The following is a 22,957-nucleotide window of genomic DNA, read 5'->3' as shown; positions in this document are numbered from 1 at the left end:
CCGCGTCGGCGGGCACCACACCTGTTTGGGGCAAGGCGATCTGCACCTTGCTGTGCCGGCACTGTCTGAGGCTGCAGGACTGCATTCCCCCTCTGATCTGCTGGCCCAGATGTTGTGGTGTGTGACCCTGCATCTGTAACCGCCAAAGGCGGACTTACCAACACTGACATCCCCATAGAGGGTTCTACCCCTGGTGCAGGTGGGTTGGACAGAACAGAATCCCTGCCAGAAACACTCACCTGCGACAGCACATAAGTCTCATCATCCGATTCAGCACCTGAATCATAGAGGTCTGGGGAGGTGCAACCAGAGACACCCCTGGACAGTATGGTCTGCAATAAGATTGGATTTTCACCCACCACAACACCACGTCCTCCACTGGTGCCCGGTCGTGCCTGAGATTCCTCCTGGGTCTGCACCATCTCCTCAACCTCAACAGCATCAACTGCGTCATCATCTGCAAAAACATGAAAGACAACAAATGGAAACAGGCATGAGCACCATAGCACACACATAGGCCTGACAAGCCAGAGATCCAGTACATGATTTACACATGTCCCACATGACAATAACCCTGGCATGCATGCACTGTCAATGAGTTGGAAGGGGAGGCAAAAAGCAGACACTGAGGACACCAAGATGGAAAAGCAACACATTTGCTTCATGCTGGGTAGCACTGGCATCACACATTAGCCTGTGAGTGGCATGTCCAATGCACATACATGACACATGCCAGCACACAGATGGCATGTAGCCTAGCCATGGTACATTTGACAAGTACAGCCATATGTCAGTGAATGAGTACTGTCACCCATCCATGTGAGATGGACATGATGAGATGAAAAATGCTAAATAGTGTGACAAAATATGCATGTGCCACACACTGCAACACATCCAGTGTACAATAATAGAGTGATCGCAGGCAGATGTACACACCGATGGTTGGTCACTTGAACATGACAGGAAACAACTATCATGTTCCACATTCAAACAGGCCCCAGAAATTAATGTGAGCAGACCAATACTCAATCAGCCTGAATGGTCTAATCATTCACATAACAAGGCAACAAATGTGGGCCAATGTGGGGTGTAATCAATGACAGAAGCATGTCATATATGTGGCATTAGGGCTGAAAAATGCGTTGCAAAAATGGGAGAATTGAAACAATCAGCCTGAATGAACACTGAAAAATTCAGAACAATGTTGTTGCAAGATGACAGTTCAAGGGAAACTGCAGTAATGTGGCGCTAATTGGCTACTGTGGGCAGAAGGTATACTGTCATACCCAAATCCAAGGCCGGTGAATGTTTTGGAGGAAGTACATGGGTGACCCATACCACTCAGGAGTACACACCCTCACCTGGCACTCAATCAGAACCCGTCACCCAAACAACATACACATGGATTACACACACATGCAGGGGCACTCACCGGACAATGCGTCGTAATCTGGTGGGTCTCCCACGCCTTGGATCTGTTCCTCTGTGATGAAGGTTCCAGCAACAGACCCATGTTCAGTGAGTTGGTTGTCCTCTGGTGGAGACTCACCTCCTGTCACCAGAGTAGAGGCATGACTTGAGGCCAGCTTGTTCTTTGCTCTGCGTTTCAGGTCATTCCACCGCTTGTAGCAATCATCAGCTGTACGCCTCACAAATCCAAGGGCACTAATGTGGTCAGCGATGGTCTGCCAGTGTGTCCTACGTTGACCAGGTGTGGTCTTGCACCGTGCAGTCACCACCATTTCGCCTGCTATGTGCCGACACATAGGCCACAAGTGCATCAAGTTCGGCGTCATTAAAGCTAGGCTTCCTTGACGTGCCGGAGTGTGTAGCCGTGACTGGGGTCTCAGCCTGTAGGGCCAGAGCACCCTTCCTTTTCAAAGGTGGTGCAGATCCTGAGTGGCTTACGCCGCTCTGGTCAGTAGGGGCAGAAGCGCAGGTGGACTGGGTACTAGAAGTGTGCGAATGCACAATGACCATATGTCTTGGTGCAGGCATTGGCTGCAGGGTGATGTTGGCAGGGGCAACGTCGGTTTGATGGACCTGGACCGACACTGTCCCGGCTGGGAGACTCAGAGCTGGGGAGGATAGAGCTGCAGCTGCCCCTGCAGCCTCCCCACCCTGCCTTCTTGGGGCAGCAGATGACATTGCTGCCCCACATCCACGTGGCCTGGTGACAGCAACTTGTACCGCCACACGTGGCTTAGACTTGCTGACCTGGAAGTCAGCCGGGGAGTCATCCTGTGCCGGTTCAGGTGCCAAAATGGGCCGGTCCAACAAGGGCTGAGCTGGGATGGTGTCAGCTACGTTTCCCACAACCATGGGGGGGGCCATGGGTGTCCCTGATTGGTCCTCCACACACGGGGGTCTAGGGGCACCCTGCAAATCCTGGCCACATCCCCTGCCACGCCCACCTTTTGGAGGTCGGCCACCTTTGCCTCCCAACCATGGGACTGATGTTGTTGTGCGTTTGGGAGTTGCAGTAAACAATTGTCCTGGGCAATTGGGGTGAAAGGGGTAGGGTACTAGATGGAATTCGTACCCTAGTGCTCTAGCAAGGCTGTATGTGACCCCTGGGGGAAGATGACAGGTCACGCAACGCACAGACACCCCAAAAACAAAAGCACACGTGCACGCAACCCCAAGGAAATAGCGTGATACTCGTACCTTTTAAACCAGCCCACACGTGAAACGTCACTTACGTGCTTACGCGCTAAGGCCCTGTCCTCCAATAGCACGGTGACGTGCAGTTTTCTCACGTGCTGATTCACTATGCACCCGTGTTGTGGGCAACGCCTGCGTGCCTAACGTCACTGACGCGCTTACGCGCTAACGGCCTTTCCTCGAATTACACGCTGATGTGCAATTTTTTCACGTGCCAAATCACTCCGTATCAAGCTGGCCACGCAAATACACACGGAAGACCACGCTCCTGCCCAAAAGGCCATTTTCCTGCCCCCCAGACCCCTGAGCACACTCCCACCTGCCATCTGCTGCTGCCTGACTGCCTGCTGTCCAGGTGCCCTGCTACTTCCTGCCTGCACGTCAGCCAGGGGTGCAGTTGCTGTGACCACCCCTGCTGGAACTGAAGACTCCCGACTGGGATACCATCGCTCCACAGCCCAGCACCAGGACGCAGTTGCCCACCCACACCGGTCTCTGGGGTTGCCATGTGGGGCACAACACCATCTGACACCACTGGCAACCTCCAGCCATAGAGGCTACAGGCCCACCAGCTTCAGTGCCAGGGAAGTTGGTGTCCTGGTGGAGAAAGTCCTGAAATAGTATGATGCCCTCTTTGGAAGTTTGCGCGCCGACAATGAAGGACGGACCAGGATCTGGATGGACATCGTGACTGCCATCAACGAGGAGGGGGTGGCAGTCGGGGGTGGCAGTCCGCGACATTAAACATGTCCGGAAGTGCTGGGAGGAATTCAGGTCCAGGACCCTCGACAAGGCCCAGCACCTCTTGAAGGCAGCGAATGCCAAGGGGCGCCGGGGCCTCCTGTCGGACCACCAAATGAGGGTCCTGGAACGCACACGCCCAGCGCTCCACGTCCAGGTTCTTGAGAGGCAGACCCGTCTGGAGTCGAGCGGTAAGTGTACATGCATACTGATTGGACGCCGTGCGTGTTGTGGTGTGCCAGTAGTGTGCAGGTTGCACATGTGTTTTTGTAGGGCCATGTATGGATGTGTATGTACAGGGGCGTGAGGCTGACACATGCGAGTCCTCTCATGTGTGAGACACATGGATGGTGTATGTGTTGGTAAGCATGCAGGCCAAACGCAGGTGTGGGAGCACACATGTTTGAATTACTGTGTATGTACGTTGGCATGGTTGTGTTGTCACACATGGATGGTGGTTCCAGCTGCATGTATCTGCACTGTGTACATGTGCATGTGTGTGTATTTGACAAGTGTGCAACTGTGATGCAACATGGATGCATGTGACACTGACATGTAGAAGGCTGAATGGCAGATGTGACATGGATGGTGATCTCATCACTGCGACAGTTGGTGGAGATGTACACATGCATGTAAGTGTGGTGGCCTGTGTGCATGTGTTGTGCACTCCTTGTGTTTCATGTGTCATCAGGCTCACCTTTGGCTGCTCGTGCTGTTGTTTGTGTATGGATGGTTCTGCCTGGTGCAATAATGCTGTTGAATTGCTCATGTGTGTGAGTTGAAATGACATGTGTGTTGGGGAGTGTGATGCCATGTCTGAAGTTTGACACTGACACTCATGTACAACTGTCATGTGTGTATCAGTCCATTCTCCAGTGCCCTGATGCCTGCCTGTGTTCTATCTCTCCCTGTCTGCAGTGTCAACTGATGAAGAGGGCGGAGAGGGTGCTGTGGAGCAAAGCGGCAGGGATCGCACCAGCAGCTGGAGACGCAAGGCCCGGCTCCCCTCCCAGGTTGCCATCTTGTCGGGGAGTGAGGAGTCTGGTGCCGCAGCTGCCGAGGGTAGGTCCAAGAGGCAGAGGTTGGAGGTGGACTCCTCGGCAGCAGAAGGGGCAGCTGAGACCCCACAGAGTCCGACGAAGGAAGATGGCACAGAGTCATCCTGGTTGGTGGGGGGTTTGGTGGAGGAGGAGGCCGTGGAAGGGATACACACGGGGTCTGGAGGAGGGGATTCCACTGGTGCTAGTGGTGCAGTGCAGGGGTAGGGACAGGAGGCAGCACAGGCTGCCGCGGAGTTGCCTGTGTGTAATCCTGTCCCCGATCCTGTGACTGCATCATCCCGCACCAGCAGGGATGCCTACGTCCAGACCAGTTTTCAGGGAGGGGATCCGCTTACAAAAACTGGCCTTCCTCTCCCTGCGGACGTGGCTATCCGGGACCGGGTTGAGCCTGTCCTGAGAGGGATGGCGTTGCGTCAACGGGGCATGCGAGGTGACCTGCAGTGTTTTCGTGAAGACACTGCACGTCATCTCGAATGCCTCATTGACCGCGTTGACCCACTGGGACTGGTCACCAGGGCTGGATTCCTCCGTTTGCTGGACCTTGTTCTGACCCCCTCCTCACCTGAACACCCTATGCGCCAATCGTCCTCCATGCCATCTTCCCACCCATGTATCACCTGGGTACCCTGTGGAGCTGCCTCTGACCCAGCGGCCAGGCTGGAGGAGGACACATCCCTGCCACAGTCAGGAGTCGGACGTTCAGCAGGGGTGGCCACCACGACAACTGCACCCCAGCCAGAGGAGGACGTGCAGGCAGCAAGAGCAGGGGCACAGGCACAGCAGCAGCAGCAACAAGGTGGGAGCCATGATGGGTCGGGGCCATCGACATCAGAGGGGCAGGCATCGGCCAGAGGGCATGAGGACCCAGGATTATAAGTGTCTTCCGTGTGGCAGCGGTTGGGCCATGCCATAGATGCGGAGCGGGGGCGGGCGGAAGAGGCACGGCTCACAATGGTCAGGGTGGAGAACTCCATGCGGAGGGCACTGAGGCGGGCCGAGTGCCTCGAGGCAATTTGCAGGGAGTTGGAGGTCAACATGTCATCGTCCCTGCGAACCCTCGGGCCATGGAAGAGGACCGCCTCCAGGACATTGAGCGGGAGTTCGATGATGCCCTGGCCCGGGACATCGAAAAGTGAGCCGTCGGACTAGCCCGCCGTCATTGTAAATAGTTTTTAGTGTTAGGTTTCATTTTCGTTTTCCTTTGATTTGGGGTGATTGGACTATGCCCCACACATTTGTATATAGTTTTTTTCTTAGGTAGGTTTCATTTCTTTCGTTGGGCTCATGGACCCTTGACAATGGATTGTACAGAGTTGCACAATGGATTTATTTGAAATTTTCATTTGGATTTGAACATGGATTAATGGATTTTTCTTTTTACGTTTCCTTTGGATTTGCTTTGGTGGAGGGAGAGTTTGGACTATTTTTCTTTTGGATTTCTTTGGATTGGTTATACTTTTCATTTACTCATCTTTTGGACATGCTTTTCATTTCATGTTTGCTATTTTTTTTATGCTTTCATTTCATTGCTTTATTTTTGTCCATTATACATTTTGATATTTTACTTCCATGTGTGTGATTCGCTCATTGGGTTCATGCATGTGAAAATGTGGGTTTACACAATCAATGCCAAGCAGTGTGTGTGTGTGTGACGGACATGTGTTGATGTACATAGTTGACTTTTGGTTTGTGTCTTGAGATAGGCATGTCAGTGTGGGGTGGATTGGGAAATCATTGCGTCTCAAGACTGGGGTGGCGTGCTGTGGTATTTTGGTGTAGAAGTGGGCCATGATTGTGCATCTTCATGTCATGTAGGTGGGGGACATGAGTGGGACATGAATGGGGGCCTGCTGGCAGGTGCCCCTCACTGCTGGGGCTGGGGGTGCAGGGGGACATGAGTGGGGGCCTGCTGGCAGGTGCCCCTCACTGCTGGGGGCTGGGGGTGCAGGGGGACATGAGTGGGGGCCTGCTGGCAGGTGCCCCTCACTGCTGGGGGGTGGGGGTGCAGGGGGACATGAGTGGGACATGAATGGGGGCCTGCTGGCAAGTGCCCCTCACTGCTGGGGGGTGGGGGTGCAAGGGGACATGAGTGGGGGCCTGCTGGCAGGTGCCCCTCACTGCTGGGGGCTGGGGGTGCAGGGGGACATGAGTGGGGGCCTCCGGAAGGCGACCCTCACTGCTGGGGGGTGGGAGTGCAGGGGGACATGAGTTGGGACCTGCTGGCAGGTGCCCCTCACTGCTGGGGGGTGGGGGTGCAGCGGGACATGAGTGGGACATGAATGGGGGCCTGCTGGCAAGTGCCCCTCACTGCTGGGGGGTGGGGGTGCAGGGGGACATGAGTGGGGGCCTGCTGGCAGGTGCCCCTCACTGCTGGGGGGTGGGGGTTCAGGGGGACATGAGTGGGGGCCTCCGGCAGGTGCCCCTCACTGCTGGGGGGTGGGGGTGCAGAGGGACATGAGTGGGACATGAGTGGGGGCCTGCTGGCAGGTGCCCCTCACTGCTGGGGGGTGGGGGTGCAGGGGGACATGGGGGGGCCTGCTGGCAGGTGCCCCTCCCTGCTGGGGGGTGGGGGTGCAGGGGGACATGAGTGGGGGCCTGCTGGCAGGTGCCCCTCACTGCTCAGGGGTGGGGGTGCAGGGGGACATGAGTGGGACATGAATGGGGGCCTGCTGGCAGGTGCCCCTCACTGCTGGGGGTTGGGGGTGCACGGGGGACATGATTGGGACATGAATGGGGGCATGCTGGCAGGTGCCCCTCACTTCTGGGGTGTGGGGGTGCAGGGGGACATGAGTTGGTGATCAGTAGTGCAAGGTGACATGTGGCCCGGCTGGGGGGCATGCCCATGGTGGATGGGCTGCCTGCGGGACATGACCAGGGGTGCAGGGTAGTCCCCTGTGGTGTGGGCTGCCTGCAGGGCCCGTGGAGGGGGTAGAGGGCACACCTGGGAGGACCCACACTGCCAATTCACGTGTGGGACTTCCCGCGCACCCCACTGGATACACGTACCCCGCTCTGACAGCGAAATTGCGTGTGAAACTTCCCGCGCACCCCCGAAATACGCGTACCCCGCTCGCACAGGGCCAATCGCGTGTGAAACTTCCCGCGCACCCCTGAAATACACGTAGCCCGCTCGCACAGGGCCAATCGCGTGTGAAACCTCCTGTGCACCCCCGCAATCCACGTGCCATGCTCACACAGGGCCTACCGCGTGTGAAACTCCCCACGTACCCCCCAAATACACATAGCCTGCTCGCACAGGCCCAATCGTGTGTGAAACTCCCCGCGCACCCCCGAAATACACGTACCCCGCTCGCACAGGGCCTACCGCGTGTGAAACTCCCCGCGCACCCCCGAAATCCATGTACCACGCTCGCACAGGGCCTACCGCGTGTGAAACTCCCCACGAACCCCAGTTATACACGTACCCCATTTGCACAGGCCCTACCGCGTGTGAAACTCCCCACGAACCCCAGTTATACACGTACCCCATTTGCACAGGCCCTACCGTGTGTGAAACTCCCCGCGAAACCCAGTAATACACGTTCCCCGCTCAGCGTTTGCTGTGTAGCGGCCCTGTAAAGCTGGTCCAGGGTTAGCGCAGCCCTTTGCGCTGGATTGGGGATTTTGATGGCTTTTCCTTGCGCGAGGGGTGTTCTTGGGGGCGTAAATGGCGCTGCGGTATACGCGGTGCACCAGAATGCTGTTTAGCGCACACGACTGGCGCACGCTGGCGCACGATCCCTCTCTGTGCTGCTCGCGTGCGCTGCCTCTGCGCTGAAATCTATGAATTACCCCCTATATATTTTCAATTGGGGAAAGAACTTGCATGTACAAGAGTAGCATATAAATGGCCATGGCTCTGCTGAGCTCCAGATAGCTCAACACAGAGGGGTCTGCCACCTCTGTTTTAAGCTATCTGGAGCTGAGCAGAGCCATGGCCATCTATATACTAGAACACAACACGTTACGCTGGGTTCAGTTAGTGAGAATGTAGAAGGCTTGCAAGTTGCCGATAAATTCTTTAAAGGGTCGCTTGGATTTCCTCAGTCTGCAACAAATGATGGTGTATGTATGGAGCTGGATAATTCGTAGCAAATTACATTTCTGTTCAACCGGTTTTACATTGGCTAAGAATTTGGAGAAACCAAAAGGCATGTCTGACACAATCGATTTTAAAAGAATTCGTAGGCAAAAATAGAGCGTTTCCGATCCCTTGGTCGGGGTACGTTAAAGCATTCCTGGTGAAAATAAATGCACAACATTTGACATCACCAACTTTGCTGGATTTGCCTGTAGCTTGCCAATTAAAAACACCACTAATGAAATGTGGGGAAATCGCTGGAATGATATAAGTCAGCTAATCGTACAAATGTCATTCTAAAATCAGGCTCTATCCAAAAATATCTGGTTTGGGCAAGTAACCCTAATGAAAGAATTTGCATTCTAAAAGCAAAAATCAATTGCCTCCCTTTAAGAGCGATTACGTCCTGAAGGTCAGGCAGCATTGAAGAAAAATCAATGCCTTTCATGCCAAGCACCAGTTCAAAATCTCCTTAATTTTGGGCTTATTTGCCCGGCGTACACCTGAATCAGAGCTAGAACTCTGATTCCCATATTAAGGGAAACACAATTTACTCAATGACGCCCAGTCATGCTCTATCTATTATGGGATCATACTTCAAAAACAAGCTGGTGTTTACTGTTGTATCTGAGGCAGGAGCTGAGCCGAAGGAATACAATGCTTGCACTATAAGAGAGTGAATCTATATAGATTTATATTTTTAAAACTGATGAAGGGATATGCAAAAGAATTATACTTTGTGGTCTGGGTTTTATGTAATTATTCTTACCCTCTGGGTATAGCTGCTGCTTTCCATGAATAACCTGCCACTAGTAGTTTATGATCTAGGATTCTATGCATTTTAGCTTTGTCTACCGTTTTACCCTTGTTTGTGCTCTTTATTCTTGTCAAATACTTTGTCACTTGCACTTTATGAAAATATTGAATTAGAAATTACATCCGCATAGGCCATAGGATGCACGATTTAAGAAATGTTGGTAGAACCATTTACTTTCTAATCACCATGTTATCCTCATGCACTAAAGAGGCGTCAACAACAAAAATGTGCATCTATTCACACGAATCTGGAAATACACAATCTGTTGTGGTGTTTTTACAGTGCAGTTGTTCTGAAATAAACACATGATGAAATCCCAAAAATTGTCACAAATTAAGAACGACAACGTGGTAGAGTGCTTTCCACTGCTTTGAACAACACTTACTTATTGTCACTTTCAAACTTAATTCCACTTGCTGTGATGGAATCAAGGAAGAACCATTCAAAACCAGGCAAGTACCTATACAGCTGAAACAAAATGAACAGATTTGAAAATTGTACACTGATAAAATGTAAACTGACAATTACCACATAGAACTCTTTTATATTTCAGAGAAGAATAACTTCATACATATGCATATGCAAAAAAACTCAACAGCAGCACACGAGATTAAACGCAATGTATTGCTCAGCTGCTACAACATTTAACTAAATATTGAAGCCAAACGTTACTGAAATGGAGGAATGTTTCATTATGAGAAGAAACATCTGATGTATAAAAGTAGTGAATTCTCCTGAAACATTCAATCTCTGTGCATTAGAACATTAATTAAGTAAAGTTAAGTCTGCTATAAAGTGAGAAAACCTAACAAACAGCTGGGTATCAAGTCAAATTGTCTCGGGGCTGAACAAATGCGAGCAAGCACAGGTCACAAGCTTTACATGCAACTAGTGGTCGAAGTGGGCGGAAGCGGTTGGGAGTGGTGCCCTTCTATTTTCTTTCCTGTTTAAGTTTCACTGTTCCTAAAGTTTTATTTTAAAAAGAAACAATTCCGAAGTGGTTTAGTTTTAAAATAAAAGTGTAGGAGGAAATTGAAACTTGCACATCAGTGCTCTACACAGAACATTGCCATAAACAGCAGGTGTGTTTGTTTGGAATGCGCGTGGGAATGGGTGTGGCGATGGGGTTTGTGGGGAGCGGGTGCAGGCCAGCTGGGAACATAGTCACAGTACTTTTTTTCCATACACATCGACCACTGCATGGAACCCATTCTTTGAGGGAACAAAAGACTCAAAGTGTTAGGCCTGGACTTTGTTTTCTTAAGTTTCAAAGATGTACAGAACAAATATATATTTATAAACCTACCACAGAATAGGGGTGGCTTCTAGCCTCGTCACGTACATTGGTGAATGGAGATTCCAAAATTAGAGCATCTGGAGGCGTCTCTGAAAACGTTGATAAGACAAAATCAAAAAATATGAAAAACAATATGGCAGAAAACATCCCCCGCAGCAGACATTTCCACTCTATCTAAAGTACAGTATAAATTAATCTGGTGTACGATTATTTCCTCGGAGTCAATACATTGCAGGGGAAGTCAGTTGAAATAAATGTCATCATCAAATAACTTTATTCGACAGTCAGGCCATCAAAGTAAAGTACATCCTAAGATAGCAGAGCAATAAATTAAGTTAAAAATACATCGTAACAAAAACAATATAGGATTGGTTATCCCCCCCAAGTCCTACTGGTCACAATCGGGGACAGTAATTCAAAGCAGGGGGAAACCCCCTCTTAATCTTTACAAAACAGTTCTGGGCCCCTCGAGTCTGGAGCCCTTTGACTGCTGTTGGTCTTTTTCACCAATGGTGTTATATTGGTGCCAGATAGAACCGTATTGTGTGCGATGTTATTTTTTGGGGGGGGGGGGTACTAAAAGGGGCGTGGGGGCTGATTACAAGCTTATGGTTTGTGATCCTACTATGACTCTTGATTTTATATAAAACACCATTAGCCACTCTCTGATCCCAAAATTCTAACTTGACAGAGTCGCAGGAGCTGTCACTCTCGTTCCACACTCTATGGCAACTTGCTATAGCTTCCCTGGTCACAAAAACACAACCCCTCGCAGTACGGAGCCAGTACTAGCATTTATTAGAGAGTGCATCCCTTGGTTCACGTTGGTTAAGAACTAATTTAGGAACCCCATAAAGGAATACTGTGGCCATCCCCCCCCCCACGGGTTCTGTAGCTGCTCTATATTTGGCAGCACTAAAGCCATGAATCCCATTGGCTTAATATTCCTGTCTTCCCATGTTTAGTACGTAGTGTTGACGTTGGAGGCCTTCACGGCTTGCCTGAATGTGAACTGCTGGACAGATTGCTCAACTTGGGTCAATTTCACAGGAATATGTGCATTGGGGTCGCAATTTGGGGTCGCAATGAGTAGTGGCCTGGGGTTGTTTAGTGGTGATACATTGGTATGGTCCATTTGAGTCTAAAGCCTCAGATAACTCCTATGGTGGTTTATAGGACCTTGTTGCATCCAATAGGTCAGTATGCGACACTCCCATGGGACCCCCTCCTCCTTTCCCTTGAACATCTATCAAGACCATTAACAGCTTTTTCATATCTGCAACTTCAGAGAGCACTTGCTTGCAGTTACAACCTTGGGGAATGCGTACCTCCTTAACAAATTGATCGGCATTGGACATAGGACATTGGCCCATGTGCTTAGGGCCCCTTAATGGGGTTAAGCGGAGAAAGGCTCTGTTCCCTGAGCACAAGGTAATTGTGTTGCCACTCCAAACACTACTGGTAAGGGAAGGCCTATCTTCTAGTACATCATCTCCCTTCAGGTCCATTCGAGACAAAAGTTCCAGAGGGCTAGAATTCTCTGCAGGTATAGGCAGGGTCTTAACCACTTGGGTCGGGCCAGGCACGGACAGAATTTCAGGGACCAGGCAAATGCTCCTATGTATGTTCTTGGTTGGCATTCCCCCCCAATAACCAAGAAGGATGACAGCTTGTGAGCAGGGCCGATGAGGCATCTCCCACCTAGTGCTGGTTGTGGCACCGTCTCATGGCTGATCAGCCCTGATGTGGAATAGAGGGAGGTTACATTAGTGGAGACAGTGAGGGTGGCAGAGTGTTTGTAGGGCAAAAGAGGTTCAGTCAAAGTTATTGGTTGAGAGTCATTTGCACTGCCCTTGTCTTTGCCCCCGTCTTTATTGAGGCAGGTAAGGGATCTATGGCAATCAAGAGGTCCACATTCAGTAACGGGTCGGCTTGAATTCAGGCAGTGGGATTTTCTACAGAACATGCACCAATCAAATCCCCTGGGCTGCTGGTGGCCACTCCGCCAAGATGGACTCTTATTTTAACCACTGCCACCTGCCCCACCCGCCCAAGGCATCCTGATTAGACCCAAGGAATTTCTTTCATCAAGAAATAAGCTTTTCCCGTGAACTTAACAGGGCTGCAGTCTTTTCCTGCAAAGGATATATCAGCCTCACCCTCCGCAACTTGTTGAGGTGGGATTAGTTCCCAGTTTTTGCCTCACAGTGAAGATCTTGCGTTTAGACTCTGAGCGGTCTTCCATACTTAAAATCAGAGGTGGACTGTATATGGTAAAAGTTTGGCAAAGAACTCCGGGCGACTCTGGAGAATTTGCAAATATGGCCGAATTTCCAATATGGCCATAAACTGGAGTTGAATCAACAGTCACCACAAACACTGTAACCCTCTATCTCAACCCACCCACTCTCACCTTGTGGTCTGCTTCCAATACGAATCCTCAGTTGCTGTACTGTGACCAACACCGAGTGGTTGGGGCTCAGGGATGAGATAGACTGGAATGACACCACCTTGGTAGGTCACCACTCACCCTGTTGTCACAGAACATCCCTGCGGGAGTGCAACACCTGTGACCTTGAACTCTGCGGGCTACGGCCCTGGCAGGTTGCACTGCGGCACCTGTTGGTGTTGGGGCTCCTGGCCCGGTCTTGCAGCAGCAACGGAGGCCCTCCTGGGCCAGAAACAGAAAAAGAAATGGGACGCAACACCCGCTCCCTTGAACCCAAAGGGCTTCGGCCCAGGCCGGTTGACTGCAGTGCTTGTTGGTGTTGGGGGTGTGGCCTGGACCGGCTGCAGCAACAGAGGCCCTCCTGGACCAGAAACAGAGAAAAAAAAGGGGCGCAACACCAGCGCCCTTGAAATAGATCTATAAAACATCAATCAAAAACCTTTGGCAGCTTTCCACAATAGGACCATGCTCAGATGAAGACACATTCTTTTAATAAATGCAACATACATTTGGACAACTTTGCTTTATACTAAGTGTTGAACTGCAAGCTTTTAATCTGCTAGAAAGTGTCTAGAGTAAACACTTCTCCTGTTGCAACTGTAAGAGTAATGGCATGCAAGGATGGATTATATTAAATAGTTCCCACAATGTTTTGCTGTGAAATGTTATCTGAAGTGTCTCTGTGATTGTAGGGGACAGTGAAATGTGGCCCCCCTCGTCTCTGGTTATGGAATCTTGTATATAAAACGGGAGTTGGAATTACCTCTTTCGAAAAGGAGGGACTGATATTTAGCTTTAGTAAGGCAAATTCCAGGTAATCAGCATAATGGACCAACTCTCGCTCTCCCTGATTCTCTGAAGGTACTTTGGAGTCAAATGGGTTGGCGGAAAGGTCCACAGGAATGAACTGTCCATCTGATCAGCCAGCAATCTTACTATGGTCTTCGTTCTTCTTGGAGGCAAAATGATTGGCATTTGGTGTTCACACTGGGTTATGAATACACAGTACTGGCTGTGGATGGGTCCCATGTGTTAGAAGTTTGCTTCACACTTTCTGAGTGAGCTGCACTCACATGGAGTGTGAATCCATTGACTGAACTCAGATGGGTATTTTCCGTGCAGTAAACACATCCGAGCTCTTTCGCTCGCTGTCTTGTCCCACCCCAACTCGCTCTTTTGAAGGAGGGTTCCCCCTTTCACCACATCCCAAATGATACACCCACACTTAACTTCGTCTTCTGTGACAGCTCTGCTTCTTCTGCTCGGTGTCGATGTTCCTTCGGCAACCTGTGCCCTTATAGCCACCTACCCACCCTTACCCGCACACCTCCAATACACACAGCCTCTCTGCGCAGGTCTTTGCAGTGATGCAAGCGCGGCACAGAAAAGATATGTGTTATACTTGGAGCACAGCAAAGACACATACACTTTGCCCACATTTGAACCACGAGGAGGAGGAGGAGGTTTTCTGAGAAAACTTAATCCCATATCGCCACTAGTCAGCAAAGGGAGGGCATCATTTGTTCTGGTCTGCTTCTTGATGTAGAAAAGGGTGAATCAGATTACTATTTTTTCGGCTCCCAAAACAACTGGAGAACTAAGAAAACTGACTCCACTGCCAGAATGATGTATTGTTTTAGGCAGAACGTATTAAAAAGTATGCCTCTCTCAACTAAGCAGATGATTTAATTGTACAACAAAACCAAGGCTAGCAGAAGGGACAACGTCATAACACTATATATCGATTCACAGACATGAAGGTGTTGCAGTGATTAAATACAAAGGTTATAAATCTAAAGTGCTCTTATTTGCAGATAACTTACTGGTTTTCCTCTCTGCCTTGGCAACCCTTTGAGCTGTTGGACAGGTTTGGGGTTATCTCATTTTAAAGTGAATATGAATAAGACAGATTTCAGATTTCCCCATCATGTCTCCGGACCTTGTTTGGTGAAACAAAGGAATTTAAATGCTTAGGCATCAAACTGTTGAGAAAAAGCAAAGCGTTTCATGGAAGAGAACAGACTCAATTATGAAGAAAGGCACACAGGACTATGAGGGATGGAGTAAACTGCAGCTTACTCTGGAGGGTAGAATACATTCTAAAACATCCTAGGTAAAGTGGTGCTTCTACCTAGGGTGCTACACGTTAATATGATCCCACTGGCACTATCCAGAAGGGTTGTGCAGTCCATAGAGGGATTATGTAAACAATGCTCGTAAAATGAGAAACCGAAAGGAGCTATACCAATGAAAATCCACCAAAGAACAGTTGGAATGGAGGGGAGCGTGTTGGATACGCCTCAGTGAATCGCTGTCATAGGGCGTTTAACATGACGTCGCAGACTGGCACGCTAAACATGGGGAAGGGGACTATGAGTGGCTTTGTATGAAGCACAGATTAGTGGCCTCCGACTCGACTTGCTACGTTCGTGATGATGGACAAGTACATCACTAATAGGTTGCTCTTACCTATAATAATCCCTTTGATCAGCATACGAGTACAGTAGTGGACAGCGGAGAAAATAACCAGCTGTATGAGGAAGTCTTGCTATTCAATAATCCAGGTCTGAAGTCGTTAGGACAAAACACTGAATTGGTACTGTGAGTGTCTAGGAGAAAGACGGACTAAAATGTTGTCAATGTGTCAATGATTGTATTTGCACCATCTTTGCACTTTCTTTGATGTACATATATAAAATGTGAGTATATACACACAGAAATCAAGAGTTTGAGGAACATCCAAACTAGGGGGCCGTGGAAACGTTGCAATCTCATCAGGGAAATGTGCTGATATCAAGTCACAGAGACCAACTGTTTGATGCAATGAGTAGTTGTAAACTGAAAGACACAAGACTCCGAAATATCCCATGAGTTGTTGACATTTTGTTGACATTTGAAAAGTGTGTTCTAAAAGAAGAGGTTTAGAAAACAAACCTAAATGAATGATGAACAACATGACATCTGATCAATGACTTGCATTAAAATCGTTGAAGGTGGATTCCAAAATGGCCACCAGTGAGTGAGGACGTAAAGTTCTCTGCTCTGCTCTGGGCCCCACAAGTAAGCCGCGCTCTTCTCAAAGTCGGAGGTGGGCTGGCTGTCAGAAATAGCCCCAGAACCTAGGACTGAGGTGGTGACCTACTGCAGCAGTTGTGCGCCCACTTTCCTCCCCCCCATGGTGTAAAAGGGAGGATCACGCTGGCCGCATAGACTGGGTGTCGGCGGCACGTGGAGCCGACAAACGGGATGCAGATCGCTGCTGCGGCATGGCGATCGGAGGTGGGGCATTGAATAAGGAGGTGGCCCCAAAGTTGGATGCGGTGCTGGAGCAAGGAGCAGTGATCCAGGTGGCACAGGTGTGACGGAGGAAACAAAGGCCCTGGTAAGGCGCGCAGCCACAGGAGGGACACAAAGTCAGCTGCCAGGATTGACATAGACGTGGCCACTTTACGCTGGGCCCGTCAACTGAATAATAGCAGGAGGAGGAAGGTGTGAGCTAAGGGCCAGGTGGATGTGCCGGTCCATGCAAATGGAGTGAGAAGGAAAGAAGGGCTGGAAGCACGCCTTGTGGCATGAACAGTGTCCCTTTCCCGGCGTGTGATGGAGACAGGAGGGTGAAGGCCCCGTTGGAAGTATAAGGGGGTGCAAAAGTATGGCAGATCCTCGTGGGATGTGGCTTGGGGCGCCCCTCTAAGAAGCTAACTGGCATGGGTGAAAGCGGTGCAAAAGAGAAGAGTCACCGGGGGACAGTGTGCACGGAGGAACCGGCAAGCCTACAATATAGACTACACATAAGCATAGGAAGCCGGTAAGTGGGGGAGAGGCCCATATACTCGATGGGCAGCTGCTGCCGGGCACGAGAAGGCAAGGAATATAATTTATAGGTGGGGGCGCCACCCAGATGCCAAAACCTAAAGAAAAGGGCACCCCGGCCAAAAGAAGGCAACCTCACATTGCACAGAAATGACAGCTGGAGCACTGCTGGTGAAGCACTGCTGGCAGCAGTATGGTGAGGGTACAACTGGGGCTAAAAGAAAGGGTGTTGAGGAGAAAAGGGACGTCCAGGAGAGAGGGGTGATGGCTCTCAGTAAGGAAGACCTTAAGGAATGCTGCAACGACATGGAAGTGAGACTCACGAATACCTTCCAGGAGCAGTTTACTTTGCCGCAGGATGAACTGAGGAACTCCCTGATTGAAGTTAAAGGGGAGGTGAAAGTGCTGGGGAGAGGGTGGATGTCACTGAACAGGGCCTTGCGGAAATGTCTGATTAGGTACGGCAGAATAGTGAACCTCTGGATCAACTGGCCATGGTGACACATAACTTGGAACTGCAAGTGGAGGACCTGGAGAACCATTCGTGCAGGTCTAACATTCGTATGAAGGGCTTAAGTGAGTTAATACTGGACACTGATTTAAAGACTACGATCAAACAATGCTTTGGGAACTTACTGACAAACATACAGCTGGGAGACATTGGAATTGACTGAGTGCCTAGAGTGTGGCTAAGGGGAAGGGAGCCAGGAGCGAGACCAAGAGATGTACTGGTTGCCCTAACTTTGTATGGTTTAGAAGAAAATGTTTTGCATGCCTCAAGAATTGATGGGAACATCACAGTGAATGGGGCACAGGTGCAGCTGTTCCAGAACCTGGCTCTGGTGACACTACAAAAGTGAAGAGACATGGGCCAAGTGACGCAGGCTCCAATTACACAACAGATTCCATATAAGTGGACATTTCTGTCTGGCTTACTTTTCAACTTGGAGGGCATACAACACTGAATTACATCATGTGAGGAGGGGCTGGCATTGCTGAATATGGAGGCAGAAGAAGGGCATGGAGCGAGATTAACAAGGCTCTCCTCCCAACGTGGGATGCAACAATGGGACTGGTCCATGGTGCAAAGGAGGAGGGGAGACAGGGGAATAAAATTAAAAGGTCCGCTGGGGAGAGGACAAGGGGGAGGAGCCTTGTTGGGCCTCATCAGTGAGGTGGAGCTGTGCCTCTCTGAGCACAGTGAGCAAGGAGTCCAACTCAGGGTGACCAACCACAAGCTCCTTGCAAAAAAATTTCAAAAAGGTAGCAGGCGCGCCTGTCCAGAAAGAACATGGCATGATAACCTGTTCTGTGTCTTTTGCCCCACGTTGAGAGTTCGCAGCCATCGCTTTTTGCTCACTGTACCTTTCACAGATGGGAAGAACAAGTTACTTACCAACTGTAACGTTCTTTCGATTGGATGTTCCTCCCACGTATTCCTCATCTTAGATATATCCTTACCTTCAGCTTTGATGCTTCGGGGAAAATAAAATGTCTCCACCAGAGAGCCCTCTGCTCGAGTCTGCGGCGTCAATGTCCCTCAGTGGTAACCTTCAAGCATCGACGTCATCCGCAGTATAAATGGTTCGAGCAGTGCCCGTTGGCCTCAGTTCTGTTTTTTCGTATATTGTAGTCAATTATCAGATAAAACGTGTCCCTTTGACCAAAAATTTTAAAGGAACTTTGAGTGTAAAACACAAACTATACAGTGGAGTTGGCTGGGAGGGTCGATGAGGAATACGTGGGAGGAACATCCAATCGAAAGAACGTTACAGTTGGTAAGTAACTTGTTCTTCAAGTATTCCTCATCTTAGATAGGCTCCCAAAGCAGTTTTAATAGGAGGAGGGAGGACCGTGAATATTAATCATGTACAGAATGAAGTACTGATTTTGCAAAGAGACCTCCCTGTAAAGAAGTTGAGTCAAGGGAGTAGTGTTTTACAAATGTGTGCATGGATGACCATGTGGCTGCTGCACAAATATCTTGTATCGGGACACCTCTCTGAAGAGCTGTTGAAGTCGACATGCCCCTGGTTGAATAAGCTCTCAGCCCATCTGGAGGATCTTTCCCAGCCAATCTATAACATTCAGTTATAGCCAAAATTATATCCATCTGGACAATGTTTGTTTTGTCACTGCCAGCCCTAATTTACGGGCAGTGACAATATATAGAAACTAAGAGCTCTCTTAGGGTCTAATCTGTGGAATCTCTCTTCCTCCTTCCTTGCGTGAGGAGGAGGATAAAATGCAAGTAATGTTATCCTTTGTGACAGGTAAAAATCTGAAACAATTTTCGGGAGAAAAGAGGGTTTAACCTTTAGAATAACTATCTTTGTGAAAGATGGTGTGAGGAGGATTTCTAGAAAGCGCCTGCAACTCACTCACCCTTCGGGCTGAAGTAATTGCCACAAGTAGTATAGTTTTAAGAGTTAGGAGCCTTAATGGGCAAGAATGTAATGGCTAAAATGGAATACAAGTGAGAAATGTTAACACTAAATTTAGATCCCACACATGTACTTGACAGGGCATATGAGGAAACACATTAGTAAGCCCTTTTAAGAATTGTACAATTAAGGGTGTCTTGAAATAAGAGTCCTCCTCTGAGGAGCGCTTAAAAATGAATAGCGCTGCCAAATAACCCTTAATCGTGCCAACTTGGAGCCCCAAATTGGGTAAATGTAAGAGAAAAGACAATATTGTAAGAATATTACACTGAAAAGGGTCCACATTCTCATCTCTGCACCAGTTACTGAATTTGATCCAACGACACCGGTACAGAGATTTAGTTGCTGGCCTTCTGGCTGAAAGCAAAATCTCCATTACGTCATCTGGAAAGTCCCAATCCTTGTATCTCAGCCTCTCAGAAACCATGCATGAAGGCTGAGTGTCTTGACCTCTGGATGCAGAACCCGACCCTCCTCTAGCGAGAGAAGGTCCTCTCTTTGTGGAAGATGTATTGGAGGGCAGATGGACATGTTAGAAGGTCCGGGTACCACGTTCTCCTGGCCTAATCCGGGGCAATTAGGATCATAGATTTCCCAAACTTTCTTAACCTCCTGATTACTTGAGGAATCACGGGGACTGGAGGAAATGCATACAGAAGTGGAAATTCCCAGTGCACCACGAACGTGTCTCCTAGAGCTCCTCTTGGGGGAATTCCCTTGAGCAGTACAGTTCGCACGTCCGGTTGGCACCGGTCGCGAACAGATCCACTTGCGGGGTTCCCCAAAGGGCGAAGATCTCTTGAAGGACTTCCTGAGCTAGTTCCCATTCGTGGGATACTGTGCTATGCCTGCTCAGAGCGTCCGCAGACGTGTTCTGCTCTCCGGCTAGGTGAATTGCTGTTAGAGAGATTCCTTCCTGTATTGCCCAGAACCAGAGCTGCATTGCTTCTCTGCACAGTAGTTGTGACCCTACTCCTCCTCTCTTGTTGAGATAGTACATGGCTACTGTGTTGTCCGTCATTATCAGGACGTTCTTTCACTGGACAGAGGGCAGGAAGGCCTTTAGTGCTAGCCCTTAGCTCCAAAGGATTGATGTGTAGTTTGGACTCCGATGGAGACCAACAACCGATGATTGTCAGTTCGTTGGTGTAGGCTCCCCACACCATGAGTGAGCCGTCCGTCACTACCGTTATCTCCGGCCATGGTTGCCAAAAAGATTCTCCTTTGAGGATATGGTGGATGCAAGCCCACCATCGCAGATCCTGTGCCACTCTGGTCGGGACATGCAAAAGATCTGACATATCCCCTGAAAACTGGGACCATTGAATCCTGAGGGCCCACTGTAGGGATCTCATCCTCAATCTGGCCTCTGGCACCAGAAAAATGCAGGATGCCATAAGACCGAGCAACCTTAGAAAATCGAAGGCCGGCAGATGCTGGGCATTCTGGAACTTTGTTACCATCTGCAGAATGTGGTGAGCTTTCTCTTCGGGAGGCGAGGGACGCTTTGCCCGAGAAGGTATCCAGAACTGCTCCGATAAATTGGATTTTTTGTGATGGTATCATACTTGACTTCTTGGAATTCAGAGAGAAAAGCCCAGTCTTTGTAGGAAGTGGCAGGTCTTGCTTAGATGTTCCTGGGCTTGTTCTGGAAAACGTGCCCTGATTAACCAATTGGCCAGATAGGGGTAAATGTGAATTCCCCCTCTCCTGAGACTCGCTGCCACTACTGCCATCAACTTGGTGAAAACTCTTGGGGCGGAGGTCAACCCGAATGGCAGAACTCGAAACTGATAGTGAGAGTTGCCAATTGCGAACTTCAGGTACTTTTTGTGCTTGAGATGGATTGGCACATGAAAGTAAGCATCCAGAAGGTCCAATTCCCCCTTCCCTTGCACTTGCGCGATCTGATTGTCACCTGGCCTAGTAAGATCGCTGTCTGTCTTCCCTCTGTTCCTCCTCCCTTGCCTCGTTGCGCCTTGAAACACTTGTGTATAGGCATGTTATAAATGCCATATCGTATCATATCAATGATACCAACCAGTCCCGGAGTTGGAGAGCCTGAAGGATCTGAGAAATGGTAACCATCTTGAACTTGTCCTTCCTGAGGAACTTGTTCAAGTTTCCTAAGTCCAAGATGGGTCTCAATCCTCTGTCCTTCTTTGGGATGAGAAAGATGGGAGTTCTAACCCTTGTTCCTCTCTGCTACAGGTACATGTTCTATTGCATCTTTGTCTAGCAGGGTTAAAATTTCCTGCAACAGGAGCTGTGCTGGAATTTTGGCAGAGTTGTATCCCGGAGGGTGATTCTGCGGTTTCTGTTGAAAAGGAAGGCAGTAACCTTGGGATATTGTTTCCAGTGCCCAAGCATCTGAAGTAATGCCCCACCATTCTTCCAGATGCTGAGAGATTCTGCCTCCCACCGGGGTCTTGTGGGTCAAAACCTCAGAGTGGATTTGCGGCGGGGGCATTACCGACTCAGGTAAAGCCCCAGGGCCTTACCTGAGTCGGTAATGCCCCCGCCGGTCGGGGCATATTGCTTAAATAATGGCATTTGTATAGACCTCACTAAAATAGTAATTTGTTTTTTTCTTACAGTACATAGTTTGCATGAAGAAACCATGCCCCAATCTAATTATACAAAATCCCAAGAATCACAAAGAGAAGCCCTATGCCCAACTGTACATAACAAAATCATGACCTTCTCTGGAAAATTGGATAAACTAATTAATGACTTTATTGAACTTTTAAATTATGTCAACACTAATGTGATTAAAAATGTTCACTATCACTGTCCCCCTTTTCCCCAGAAATCACCCCCATCAAATTCCCAAAATTTGAATGAAATACGCTTTGATGAAACCTCACTCCCTTCCTTCCCTGAACATTATTATACAGGAATTCCTAACTCTCTCAATTGGTGGCTCCAGAGTGTTCAATGCCTTTTGACTTAAATCCAGTAACGGAGGATGAAGTATTCCTCAGAGTGGATTTGCGGCGGGGGCATTACCGACTGAGGTAATGCCCCGGGGCCTTACCTGAGTCGGTAATGCCCCCGCCGGTCGGGGCATATTGCTTAAATAATGGCATTTGTATAGACCTCACTAAAATAGTAATTTGTTTTTTTCTTACAGTACATAGTTTGCATGAAGAAACCATGCCCCAATCTAATTATACACAATCCCAAGAATCACAAAGAGAAGCCATAGGCCCAACTGTACATAACAAAATCATGACCTTCTCTGCAAAATTGGATAAACTAATTAATGACTTTATTGAACTTTTAAATTATGTCAAAACTAATGTGATTAAAAATGTTCACTATCACTGTCCCCCTTTTCCCCAGCAATCACCCCCATCAAATTCCCAAAATTTGAATGAAATACGCTTTGATGAAACCTCACTCCCTTCCTTCCCTGAACATTATTATACAGGAATTCCTAACTCTCTCAATTGGTGGCTCCAGAGTGTTCAATGCCTTTTGACTTAAATCCAGTAACGGAGGATGAAGTATTGGCATTGATCGCTCAGCTCAAACACACCAACGATCTGCTATTCCCATTGCCAGCTTGTGCAGCAAAATGTTTCACA

General features: G+C 49.1%; 1 protein-coding gene across 2 annotated transcripts in view; it reads right to left on the bottom strand.

Annotated features, from left to right (window-relative positions):
* LOC138467648 (lysophosphatidylserine lipase ABHD12-like) overlaps window positions 1-22,957 on the bottom strand; it is a 981,794-nt gene that overhangs the window by 114,153 nt on the left and 844,684 nt on the right. For both annotated transcript variants that reach the window (XM_069607824.1, XM_069607823.1), the window contains exons 9-10: window positions 10,671-10,750; window positions 9,750-9,832 (exon numbers count right to left, since the gene is read on the bottom strand). In XM_069607824.1, coding sequence (XP_069463925.1) covers window positions 9,750-9,832; window positions 10,671-10,750 — 163 coding nt within the window. The remainder of the gene's footprint in view (window positions 1-9,749; window positions 9,833-10,670; window positions 10,751-22,957) is intronic.

This window comes from Ambystoma mexicanum, chromosome 4q (genome assembly GCF_040938575.1).
Source record: "Ambystoma mexicanum isolate Mex_15411 chromosome 4q, UKY_AmexF1_1, whole genome shotgun sequence".
Lineage (NCBI taxonomy): Eukaryota > Metazoa > Chordata > Amphibia > Caudata > Ambystomatidae > Ambystoma > Ambystoma mexicanum.
The sequence above is the reverse complement of the archived record's forward strand: the minus strand, read 5'-3'. Positions and strand labels throughout refer to the sequence as shown.